This window comes from Cyprinodon tularosa, unplaced genomic scaffold (genome assembly GCF_016077235.1).
Source record: "Cyprinodon tularosa strain WSP-4 unplaced genomic scaffold, ASM1607723v1 ctg7, whole genome shotgun sequence".
Taxonomy (NCBI): domain Eukaryota; kingdom Metazoa; phylum Chordata; class Actinopteri; order Cyprinodontiformes; family Cyprinodontidae; genus Cyprinodon; species Cyprinodon tularosa.
Genome location: NW_024039451.1, coordinates 799285 through 812899, shown reverse-complemented (window position 1 = coordinate 812899; position 13615 = coordinate 799285). Strand labels below are relative to the sequence as shown.

General features: G+C 39.0%; 1 protein-coding gene across 1 annotated transcript in view; it reads right to left on the bottom strand.

Moving 5' to 3' along the window:
* Positions 1–7143: 7143 nt before the first annotated feature.
* Positions 7144–13615, bottom strand: part of niban2a (niban apoptosis regulator 2a) — a 34042-nt gene continuing 27570 nt past the window's right edge. The window contains exons 9-14 of the mRNA XM_038268336.1: positions 12230–12417; positions 11904–12059; positions 11080–11193; positions 10887–10994; positions 9366–9477; positions 7144–8348 (exon numbers count right to left, since the gene is read on the bottom strand). Coding sequence (XP_038124264.1) covers positions 7498–8348; positions 9366–9477; positions 10887–10994; positions 11080–11193; positions 11904–12059; positions 12230–12417 — 1529 coding nt within the window. The 3' untranslated portion in view covers positions 7144–7497. The remainder of the gene's footprint in view (positions 8349–9365; positions 9478–10886; positions 10995–11079; positions 11194–11903; positions 12060–12229; positions 12418–13615) is intronic.

The following is a 13615-nucleotide window of genomic DNA, read 5'->3' as shown; positions in this document are numbered from 1 at the left end:
CTTAGTATTATTTGATCACAATATAGTGATAAACAATAGCTGCTGAAAAATAGTGACTGCGCACCTTGAAGGGAACCATTGATGACAGCGCAGCACCACATCCACGAAAAAAGTTGATGGCGCACCATGCATGTCCATGAAAACACATTGGGCATACTGCTACACATCTATGAAAACACGTAGGTGATGGCAGACCAGACGTAGGCAGAAATGATAAAACCCAGAAAAAATCAGACGAGCCAAACCTCAAAGCATGTATTTGAAATGTTATCACTTTACACATTGTTGACAAAGTGAGCACACAGACGTGCAACAGACCGATCCAGGAACCCGGTCGCAATCTTTACTCGCTGGACTGGTAGTAGCTGCAACATCCACCTCCCCCTCTTCGGTTCTTTGGAGGAACGTGTTTATTTTCTGAAGTTTTTTCCATTTTTCCTGCACCTCTTCTTTCCTTTTTCTTTTCTGCAATCCGCTTAATAGCTCTTTTTGGTATCCATTGTCCCTAACACATTGTACGTAACGGTTATGGTTTAATTTACTCTCTGGTTTTATTCTAACGTGATGTGACGTCTTGCATGCACGTTACATACGTAATATGTTCAGTCAGTTCATCATAAACCATTACCCATAATTCCAAGTCGTAGTGTAAAAAATAAAATACACATACATTGTTCTAATGAACTATACACAGTTATTAACATAGTAATTAAAAGTAGCACTGTCTGCTTTGCTATTGGTGTCGTGTTTAAACGGCTCACCATCATGTTGAAATCTGGCATGTGTTGTGGTATAAATACGGTGCGGTCAGCCTGTGAAGTATCAGGTGGGTTTAAGAGGAATTTTCTGCACCATTACATCTGCAAAGAGACGCCTTAGGCCCCGTCCACACGAAGTCAAACCCTGGCCTAAACGCACACATTTTTCACCAAACCAGCCTCTCATCCATACGAAGCCGGCGTTTCGGGGGTCTGTAAACAATCTTTTTTTTTTTATTCAGCCTTCAGAGTGGGAAGATTTTGAAACGCCGTTTTCGCGTTTCCATCTTTAAGCTCTAACCGCATTTTTTTTTTTACACGCATGCGTCATAGCGTCGCCTCTAAACACGCATGCGCGACACAGTATCACAACAACAATGGCGCCGTACTGTGTTGAATGGTTGCTGCTCATGCTACTCACCCTGCTGTTGGGCTTACAACAGAATCTTCTTCTTCTGGAATATCTCCAGGAAGAACAGAGCAATATCGACGACATAGTTCATCACCTGAATTTGACTGAACCATGAAAATGGACCCGCAGGGCCATTTTCCGGTTTTCCGGTTTGGTTGTTGTATAAATATTACTGCGCATGCCCAACATTTCGTTGCCTGTTTTCGCCTATTTTTGCTTTGGCACCACAGCGCCACTTACAGGCCTGGCATACATTTTACAGCGTTTTCATGCATTCGTGTGGACGATCACATTTATTTTATGTCTACGTCTTTACGACAAACGTTCTGGAAAATATTAGCGTTTCGTGTTCGTTTTGACTTCGTGTGGACGGGGCCTTAGTCTAGAATTGCATAGTGGGCCCACCAGGTGTCAGTGATGGGGCCCCTAAGAGGTCATAGGCCCGTAAGCAATGCTGTCTCTGCTTACCGATATTTACACCATTGGTGTCCAACACCGAATTTTGGGATTGCTGCCAAGACGGGCATTGCAGACCTTACAGCCACAGTTTTGGGCAGTCACATCGAATAAAGGAGGTAGTGAATAAATATGACTCACTCAGACTCCATGGCTGTGTCCGAATGTACGCCCTAATCACTATAAAGGGCACTATAGAGGTTGCACCATTTTAGTGGATGAAAAAGTAGTGGAATCCAAATTTCCCACAATGCACCTTGAAAAGAAGGTATTAACATTGGTCATAAGAAAAGCAGATATATCCCAGAATGCTTTGTGAGACGAGCTCTTTCATTATGAGTCACGACCCTAAATCAGAACAGATCAATTTATAACAGTCAATCCTTTTCACAAGCAAATTAACAAAATCTAATGCAGTGTGAAAAACTATAAATGATCTGGACAATCTGTGCTTTAAATGTCCAATGTAATTAGCTGGCTTGTTGGGTAGAAGGCTGAGCTGTAGATATGAAAGTGCTTTTAAAATGGACTCTGGATTTTGATTGGATTAAGAGGTGGTGCAGTTGAATGCTGATTGGCTGCTTCACAGACAGGTGAGCCTCTGATTGGGTGACGGTAAATTGAAGCAGTTTATTCAGTTGAACTTCCACCTAAGCTTCATTTAGAGTGGAATATAATCTGTTATTTTAAACTTGAGGAAAAGTGCTGTGAATATTAGAAATTTAGATTTTTCTTTTAGAAAAAATGTATCCCTATATACCAAGAAAGAATATATAAATTTCACAAAAATAATAAATGAAAATGAAAAGAATTATTAAAGGATTTTAATGCAATAAGAACAATACTAACCAAAGGCTAATGTTTTATTTTCTTCTGTATAATAATGCCAATAACCAGGGGACAAGGTTTTTATTCAGTAAGAATATTTTTTATAAATCCTATCCATGGTTTGGTTGTTAAAATACCTGCAAATTTTTTTCAAAACTTTCCCTAAAATAAGCTTAAAATAATTTAATAATTTCAGTTGATCATAATAAATAATAATATAAACAAGTTCAACTGAAAGTTTTATGAATTCAGCTAAAAATAAAACATTTAAAACATCAAAACATACTTTTAAACAAGAAAATATAGTTATACGGAATAAATAATAATAAATACATGATTGACGAAGTGATTATTGGGGGGGAAAATGTATCCATTAAGACAGTTTCTTTGAAATCTGGAGCAAAACAATTTTTGTATTAAAAAAAGATTCAATTTATTGTTAACAACAAAAGTCAAACCAAATTTGTTTAACAGTTTCAGTTTTTTAATAAATACAAAACAATTACTAGACAAAACTTGATCAAGGAAATTGTTGTTGCAAAAAGAAAAATTCAAAGCAGAATGTATTCAGTGCTGCAGGTATTTTATATAATGGTACAATACATTCTCATTATGAATTAGATAATATGATATTTTCCATCTCAAAACTCTACACATAACACCTATATAGGTATAATCTAAAAATATTTCTAAGGAGATTGAGTGTAACACAAATAAAGGAGATATTCAGAAGACTTTAGAGACATTGGGCCGGATTTATCAAGATCCAATTTTGCGTGCAGTAATTTGCGCTCGCAAACTGGGATTTTGCGCGAGGGGCTGAACCATGGTTTGCGGGTGATTTAACAAGAGCGATTGCGTAACTGGTGGCAGGTGCAAAACTGTTGGAGACGCCCTATTTAAATGATGGTTTTGCGCGTTTTGTGATTTGCGGCAAAGTAGTTTGTAGTTTGTGCAAACTAGTGCATTAAGAAATTTTAATCTTACAGTGATATATAAAGAAAAAACTTTGGCAACCTTTATTCCCTAAGGTGGTATGTGGCTGAATTTCTACTTCACTGCAGTAAAAAAAAAAAAAAAACAACAAAAAAAAAACAGGTGTTTTGTATTGGCCTGTAGAAAAATACACATACCAAATGGCTCACAAGAAGTGACTGTGAATGAGATTACGCATCCCCGCAGCATTGGCATGTTGCTCCACAGGCGCAGGGGGAGAACCCCGACCCCGTCGGACAGCACTTCTGAAAAACGAGATTGGGAGATCCCAGCTCTCGCTACAAACCATACGCTGGAATGACCCAGATGCAAAAAAGTGCACCGTTGCAAGGAGTTCTGTGATATCTGGTATTGCGTGGGTCCTCCTTGTGGCTGGCTCCAAATCCATTCGGAGCTCCCCCAACAGCTCCCAAATGGCAATGCTGGATAAACGATATGTTTTGATGATCGTTTCCTCGTTCATTCCAAAAATATTCACACGGAGTGAAAAAATGCGTTCTCTGCGTCTCCTTGCTTCATTTCGATGTCTCCTTCTTGCGACAATAACCGCTGCCATGTGTGCGCAATTACGCATACAGACCATTTGCACCTTCTTTTGAAACGTGTTAAATATAGAGTCAGATACCATTAGCAAAATTGCGTTCAAGTTTGATAAATCACTTTGCGAGTGCTAAATTAATATATTTACATGTTCTCCTCCCACAAGACGCACTTTAGCGTGTAAACGCCTCATATTACATATTCATTGCAGAAAAAGTACTAAATGGATAAGAGGCGCTATTTAGCACGTTTTAAAGACCAAATCCTTTTAGCACGCTGTTGATAGATCAGTTTGTACATTTTTTAGCGTGCGCAGTGAAATAGCTCACGTTTTAATACACGCAAACCTTTGATAGATCCGGCCCTTATTGTTATGCAGCTCAAAATCGAGTTTTTGCTTGTCCAGATTTCGCTCATCATCATCCTAAAGATATTTATGTATATAAGGCCAATGTTTTGTTTTCTTCTGTATAACAATGCCAATAACCAAGGAACATGGATTTTATTCTGTAAGAATGGTTTTTGGTTGTTAAAATACCTGCAAAATCTATTTAAAACTTTCCCTAAGATAAATGTAAAATAATTTAATAATTTCAGTTGATCATGATAAATAATAATATAAACAATTCCAACTGAAAGTTTCATGAATTAAGCTAAAAATAAAGCATTTATATTAATCCCTCAAATAAAACTCAGATTTAAGATCGTAGAAATGTTCAGTAAAAGGTTTATGTGAAATCTGCTGCATAAAAATATTTTATTCAGAAACTTCTTAAACTACCTTTTGTATGCATAACATCAAAACATACTTTTAAACAAGAAAATATAGTTGTACCGGATAAATAATAATAAATACATGATTACCACTTTACTTGGATTTTCACTTTATTTGGATTTAGTTTTTACATATGCATAGATATACCTACAGGTATATATACAGAAGAGCTATATGTGTATATATTTTATCTCTTTTTATTCTTATTTTTTTATCTTTATTATATTGTATAGTTGGATGTGTGTATATATTGTATAAAACTGTATCTGGAGCGTGTAACAAAAGTAATTTCCCTCTGGGATTATTAAAGTATTTCTGATTCTGATTCTGATTGAAGAAGTGATTATTGAAAAAAAAATGTTATCCATTAAGACAGTTTGCTTGAAATTTTAACCTTAAAGTTAAATTAAAGTTTCAGTTTATTGTTAACAACAAAAGTCAAACCAAAATTTCTTTAACAATTTCATTTTTTCTTTTTTTTTAATAAATACACAACAATTAGTAAAGAAAACTTGACTAAGGAAATTATTGTTGCAAAAAGAAAAATTCAAAGCAGTAATAAAATGTGTGAAAGAGCTCCACCCAGTGGACTTCTGTGGTAATTACCAGAACCTTCCTGAATTCTCTGACAAACATCTGCCAATAACAATTCTTGCTGATGAAAAAATAAGTAGCTCCCTTTGAAATATTTTGTATTCAAATTAAATTGTACCTAGATAATGTAAGGATTATTTTATTGATTTTTGATTCTGTTCAACTAATACCTGCCTTTTGCTTAAAGGAATAGTACACCCAAAACATGATTAGCCTTCATTTTCTACTCACCCCCATGCTGAACAACACTCTGGAGTACTTTTTTGATATCTCAAATGCATCTGGAGATCTGGGAGGCTTCTTGCTGTCTGCTGACATTCAAATAATGGAGGTCTATGGCGCCCGAGACTGAAAGGTCCATAAAAGTCCACAAAAAACGTGTCAATATTCCTCCATACTGCTCGTCCAATGTATTCCAAGTGTCCTGAGTGGGTAGCATCCAGAATTTACTTGAAACGAAGTCATTTAGAATATTTTTAGAGCATAAACAGTAGTGTATAGGATTTCCTGAAAGCGCGCACATGCTCGATCACAACGCTACGGAAGCCGGCAGACCAAACCAGATGAAAGTGCGCATTCAGCTCGGCAAAGAACTCATGCTCTTCCTCAACACTGAAGTCCTCAGACATTTTTCTTTCGTTGTTTCTTTCTTTGCACAGGTAAACAGCACATTTCTTCTTCTACGCTTGCATTATCGGCAGAGCAGACGCTAAATGCGCACTTTCATCTGGTTTGGTCTGCCGCGGTTTCCGTAGACTCGTGAACGCGCAGGCGCGCGCTTTCAGGAAATCCTATACACTACTGTTTATGCTCTAAAATCATTCTAAATGACTTTGTTTCAAGTACATTCTGGATGCTACCCACTCAGGACACTTGGAATACATTGGATGAGCAGTATGGAGGAATATTGACACGTTTTTTGTGGACTTTTATGGACCTTTCTGCCTCGGGCACCATAGACCTCCATTATTTGAATGTCAGCAGACAGCAAGAAGCCTCCCAGATCTCCAGATGCAGCCTCCCAGATCTCCAGAAGCTTAAAGGTTTAGACATAGTGTCACAACGCAAAACAGTGGGATTACTCAAAAAGCATTTATTTACAAACAAACTGTGGACCTGCAGTAGCAGCGGTTAGGATGTTTAAGGCAGGAATCTCTGCTGGAAAAACACAGGTTAGTGACAACGATAATCTGGCGGAGTATGAATATGAACACGTGAGTCACTAACCTGGCTTTAGAGTTCAGTCCGTGCCCAGAGAATGAGGTTGATTCCAGCCGGTTGGCTGACAATACGCAGGGGACGCTGCTAGAGAGTTCCATATGCTGAAGCCTTGAAGGCTGCAGAACTGACAGGAGGTCAGATCCATAACAGATAAAGGAAGGCAGGATTATCCACAGTGCAAAGTCAGAGGATGTGCTCAGGATTCAGGACCAGAAGATCAGAGGTACCGAAGAGGTGTCGAAGTCAGTAAGCAAATCCAGGTTCAGCCCTCAGGCAGAATCCAGCAGGAGTCCAAAGACAGTTCAGACAAACAGATCAGAGCAGGGACAGGCAGGCTCAGAGATCCAGAAGCAGAACGGGTCAGGATCAGGCAATCAGAACCCAAACAGGAACGCTAGAGAACTTCCATCAAAGGCTATTGCTAGAAATAGTTTCTTGAATAGTTTCTACTTATAAGACTCCTTTTTTATGTTTGGGATCATTAATCTAAAGAATCCTTTGTTGGTTTCATTGTCAGTTTCAATTCTTCCATGTGTGGTAGATAATTAAGCAGATACATATGATTTTGATTTATTCATCCATTTATTTACTATAAACACATCAATATATTTAAATCAATCATTGTGTTAAAGACCATAAATATAAGAAGTGCTCTGAGCGAACGCGTTACAGACAGTGGAAACATGAAAGAGTTGTTAGTTATAGCACCCCCTGCTGATCGCATAACACCTCAATAAGGCACATTGATGCAGTTTGTAACAAAGCTGGTTAAAACAGGCTGTAAAATGATGGGCATGATACAATTAAGTCTTTATTTCAGTGATTGGTTCAATTTAAAAGTCTGAAACACAGTAATAAATAGTTTATACGCTTTTGTGGTTTTTATTTTTTACAGTTTGAGGGCGGGCGCTGGTTTTCTATACCAGGAGCAGTTCCACATCCGCCGGGTCGGTTAGTTTCTCCTCACCGGTTGAACCGTTTGTGACCGGCTCCGGCTCAGTGTCATTGGTTGGGGACTGGAAGCCGCTGTCGTTGCGAGAGCTGCAGTCTGTAGCTAATGGCTGTGACTCAAAATCAGATTCTGATGTTAAAGCTTCTGCCGGTGGTTCGCTGTCCTCCTCCTGCACCGCCATCTCCATTTCTTCAATGGCTCTCTGGATGGCTTCCTCTTCCTGGAGCTCAGTTTCCTGCTTCCTGCTCCCTACCAGCTCCTCAATGATGGACCGTGGAGACGATTTGTCTCTCGGGGATTTCTTGTCTCCGTCCTCCACAACGGTGGTGATGTGCTTCACTTGCTCCTGCAGCCCGTCCATGGTGATGGTGCCGTTGGCCGTCTCGGTCCCGCTGGTGAGGTCCTCTACGTTCTCCTCTGGAACTGGCAGCACAACCTCCACCACTGGATTGATCAGATCCCTGATTTGATCCACACTATCAGGAGACTTGGGATCCTCAGATGGACCGAGGTCCTCCGAGTCCTCCCCGTCCTCCTCAGGAATAAGATCCACTCCTGGGACCTCCAGACAGGACTCATATTGTATAGGCAGACCCTCCAATTGGATCATTGACACCACCTGCTTACGTCTTCCTCTAAAGCCCTTTTGTTCCGCCTCGCTGCCATCTGAGCCGTCAGGATCGTCGGCTCCAAACTTTTCGCCCCAGTCCACCGGGGGCGTGTCCTCCAGGAGGTGAAGGTTGGGGTCACTGTTGGTCAGAATGATGCTGTCTCTGTACAGATTGTGTCTCCTCTGCACAGCTGCCTCCTTCACAGCTGGAATAGAAAAACAAAAAAGGCCTTATGTCAGCAAATAAATCACTTTACTATATTCTCAATATTTCTACATTAATGAGGGATCAAATAGAGGAAGTGTCAGGAATCCAGTTTGTGTGGTCTGTTTTGTGTCTGTCTCTCCCTCCACCACCAGGTGGCACCCTGTCATTGTTGGTCCTCCCTGCAAACCTGCGGCTCTTTGGATCATTATCTGGAGGAGTACTTAAGCAGTGGACTGTCACTACCTCGATACCTTCGATCGAGTGTTTGCCAGTTTTGGGTACTCTAGCCATGCTTAGATTAGCAAAGTCTAACCTGAGTCTTTGTCTCTCTGAGTCTAACCTTGTTTTTTGTCTTTGCCTTTGGCAGGAAGTCCTCCTGCATACTGGATGTTTGGCCTTCTTCCCCTGGAAGGATTGTTTACCGAGTTCACACTGAGCAGGGGAGAAACCTCCACATGTGCCGTTCAAGTCCCTCACGAAAAACCAAATGACAGTCCGCTCCAGTGCTCCTCCGGGTCCAAAGAATGTCTGCCTGTCCACTGTTCAACATGTTCCCTCTTCTCTGATCAAGCACCAAAGACTAGATGCTAATGAGAGAAGAACCCCCCTTAACGTGAGTCCCTCACTAGCATTTTCCCTACTGTATTCAAGATTCCCACGGTTCCTGAACTAACCGTTGTGATATCCCCTCCAGACATCCAAGTTCCTGATCACACTTCCCCTGTACCCTCATCCCAATAAACCTGTTAAAACCTTTTCCTGGTTCTCTGAGTGGTTCTCTGCATCTTTGGGTCAGACCTTTAAAACACATTATGACAAACTAACTGATGAAAGGCATTTAGTCTAACAGTCCTGTGTACCCAGGAAGAACCAAAGCATGCAAGGAGAGAACGTATAAACAAAAAAGGAACAGGATTTGAACCAGGGACCTTCTGTCTGCAAGGCGACTCAAAGATATGAAAGAATAGTTGGTCATTACTGCTCTCTAACACTAACTGAAAACATTCCTCCTCACCCATCATTATGTCCTTGGAGACAGACTGCAGAACCACCTCCTCATACATGTTCTCTACCAGCAGGAAACTGGACAAGTCCTCAAAGATGAACTCCTTGAAGCGAGGAAGCTCCTGTGGAAATAAATCAATCGATAAGAACCTCTCAGAATTTTTTCCCCCATTTTTGTGCAAGCAAACAACATGATTTGTAAATGGAAATTTAAAGAGATGCAGTCTAGAGATAAAACTTCAAACGTTGTCTTCATCAAAACAGTTTTGTCAAAATTATTCTCAAAATCATTTTTTTATTACTGTGTTGTTTTCTTAAAATTTTTTTCTATTTTTTTTTCTCATTGTTTTTCTTTTTTCCATTTTTTTTATTTTCAAGTTTTCTATTCAAATTTTACGTTTTAAGGCAAGGCAAGGCAAGGCAAATGTATTTGTATAGCACAATTCAGTACAAAGACAATGCAAAGTGCTTTACATGATTAAAATACAGGAAGATAAAACAGAATCAACGCAAGTAGAAAAAAATAAAAAATAAATAAAATAAAATAAAAAAATGCAGAAACAAAAAAAGAATCTTAAAAACAGTTGGATTAAAGAAAACATGTTTTTGTTGAACTGTTTAACTAGAACAGTCGAAGGCAATCCTAAACAAATGTGTTTTTAGTCTTGATTTAAAGGATCTCAGGCTTTCCACACTTTTACAGTTTTCTGGAAGTTTGTTCCAGATAAGTGGAACATACGAACTAAATGCTGCTTCTCCTAGTTTAGTTCTGGTTCTAGGTATGCAGAGCAGGCTGGAGCCAGAAGACCTGAGTGGTCTGGAGGGTTGATACACTGATAGCAAGTCTGTGATGTATTTAGGTGCTAAGCCATTCAGAGATTTATAGACTAACACAAGTATTTTAAAGTCTATTCTCTGAGATACAGGGAGCCAGTGTAAGGACTTTACAACTGGGGTGATGTGCTCTACTTTCTTAGTGTTAGTGAGGACACGGGCAGCAGCGTTCTGGATCAGCTTTAAAATTTCTTTTTCCAGATTAGGTTTTAAAAATGCAATTCTTAATCTGAAATCTGAGAAAGCAGCAAACTTAAAGTCAAAACACATTTAAGTTTAATTTCTGAATCTTTATAAAATTTCAATTTACAAAAACATGTTCTTTTCTTGCAACAATAATGGAACAAAATCCACTTCATATGACCTGACGTTTAGCTTTTTATTAAAAAAAAAAATCTATTTCTTTATGTGTTAAATTGGTTTTCAAATGAACATAAGTAAAAAAAGTAAAAAAAAAAAAAAAAAAAAACACTGGACTTTGAAGACGTTTCACTTCTCATCCAGGAAGCTTTTTCAATTCAAAATGTCCTGGATGGGAAGCAAAACTTGAAAAACAAAGTAGAGTGGTTTTTTTTTTTGTTTTTTTTTTACTTTTTTTAGAATGACAATGACCTGGATGACTGAGAATCTTCACCAGCAAAGTAAGACATGACTAAAAATCAATGCAGGATTGTAGCTAGTGTTTTGTGTAGCTTACAGGTAAGCAGGATGGTGCGAGCTGCTGCAGCATGTAGGGGATGATTATCTGCAGCAAGGCCTCTCTGAAGAACTTCTTGCGCACTGTGCTGCTGTCGTAATCATATTTCTACCACAGAACAAACAGAGGTTAACATTCTTACTCAGAGATCTCTAAAAAAAATAACTCAATATTTTCCTTGCTGCTGGTTTACCTTAAGAACTCTGTCCTGGCATTTCTGGATGTTTTTGCAGAGGTCCTCCTCTCCCTGAGACTCTAAAGACTGGTGCAGCAGCTGCTCCAATGTGTACACAGCATCGTCCATTTGCTGTTAGAGATGAAAGCACAGAGAGCAGAGGATATTTTAAAAAGTATTCTTACAAACGGCAATATTCTTTCTTTATTTATTTAATGTTAATATTTAGAAGGCTGAAGTGAAATAGAATAGGGCACAGTTTCAGCGTCCCTAGTGGACACGCCACCAGCATCCCACGGGGAGAAAAACCGACATTTTTTCATTAATTTGGAGACTTAAATTTATATGCTAAGCTGTGTTTTTAATCCTTCAAATTAGGATGGGTGACTATTAATAAAACATATTTCTGTAATGTGACAAACTGAGAATAAATATTTATTTATACTTTAAATGGTCTTTAAATTCATTTATTTTTAAATTGACTCTTACTATACTGTTCACATTATATTTTATATTTAATAATTTTACTTAAGTAAAGGAGATCAATCAAAACACAGTTTTTTTTTTACACAGATATCTATACATTAACTTAAGTAAAAGTTAGTACTTTTTTTTAGGTTTTCAGCTTCATGCAGCCTTAGAAATAAATGGACGGTTAATGAATGGTGGGATAAACAGAACATTGGAACAGGAGTCTGGAAAGAGAGAAGTATTCTTTCATCCTCTGCTCAAAAGCTCTTTATAAAACCCTCTGATAAAGGTAATTTTCCTTTTCTCCAGCAGGTGGCAGCAGAGTAATCCATATTGTAGAGGTTGGTTGAGTTTATGTGTTGGTGGCTCACCCCCCTCATGAGGATCTGGGCTCTGCTGACGAACACGGAGGGGCTGGAAACATCAAACCTCTGCTGCAGCCCCTCCAGGTTCAGATGATCCATCTTCTCATAGCAGCTCTGCATCTTCACCGGGTGGAACGCCAGCATGGACAGCCTGTCCAGCTGCTGAAGGACAGACAAATACAAGAGGAACTCTGTCAAGTTCAGGGATAGTTTAGAGAAACGTAACACCACAACAGATGATCTTAGGGTTAGTCATATAGTTCCTGACACTCCCTGGCTTCTAATTTAACACATTCTTTTAGATGTTATGATGCCCATTCAGTGAAACTGACCTCTCCCAGCTTTTCTTTGCCACCTCCGTTAAGGGAGTTCTTGCTGATCTCCACCACCTCCTTGAAGAACACGTCTCTGACCTCAGAAAATCCCCGACTGGTGGGCTCCATCAGGGCCTCCAGGATGGAGCCGATGTAGGGCTGGATGTTGGTGCGGAGGAGCTGCTCTGCTTTCGGCATCACGAGAGCTGAATATCAGGAGTAAAACACCAACAGAGGCGTCAGTCTGCGCTTTTTCATCGCTTTTAGGTTGATTTACCTTCACACTAAATCTGATCTGTTTTCACAAACAGAACAAACATGATCCATAAAACAGCCTGAAGGTCTCTGAGATAATAAAAGCATGCTTTTGCAAACGTGACGTGTTCTTTTTGAGCATTTGCAGACTGCAACATGTTCAGAGCTTGGTTGGAATGCAGATCTTCCACTTCACCTTAATAACAAGCAAAAAAAAAAAAAAAAAAAAAAAAACAGAAGCATGCCCAGTTGGAGCAGCTGAATTCATTGTTTACTACTCTTTAGATGTGTCAAGTTCATTGGACAGCAGCAAACTTAAACTACAGGCTTCCTTCATGCTTTTCATGTCCAAATTAAAGATTTTTGAGATCAGATTAGCTGAAAGTAAAAAGGGTTTAAGGAAAGTGAGAAAAGAAGAAATGATGGAGGAGAAATTAAAGAACAAGAAGGAAGAATGAAAGAAAATAAGATGACAAAAAGTAAGGCAGTAAGTATGTGAAGAGCTAAGAGTCAGAAAAAGGTGCACAGGAGGAAAGAAATGAGGGAAAAAAGGGGAATTGAGAACAAAGTGCAAATACTCCCTAATCTGTTGTGTTTTTACAGACCAGTACAACCGTTTAAACCAAGTTTAAAAGTTTCCCCGACGGAAGCTGCATTTTAATGAATGAATGCTTAACAGGGAAAAAAAATCTGGTGAAACGAGCAACATGTAGGGAGATTTGGAGGGAAATTAATAAACCTGAACATCAAACAGAGATGCTGCAGCCCAATCTACTCAAAGAAGTGAACAATGAGACGTTTGCTTCAGGTTTAAGCAGATTATATCACATGACTTAAGTAAATTTGGCTTAAAATATGCTGAAAACTAAACCACAAGTGGAATATAAAACCTTTCCACATAATTAACATTACAGACAGAAGGAAGGTATTCCTTCCCATAAAAGGAGAAGCTGCAGAGCTGCCTTTTTGTGCTTTGCATAATGACATCACCATAAAACTCATTTCCTTCAAAGTTCATACATCTCAGAACTGATGGAGGGAAAACTTCCCACTGTTGTCATATTTGACCAATCGTATTAAATTGGGCTTTAGAGAAGAAACTAAAACAGGAAATGATTCATTAATGTCTGACGTGCTTTTGAGCCTAGG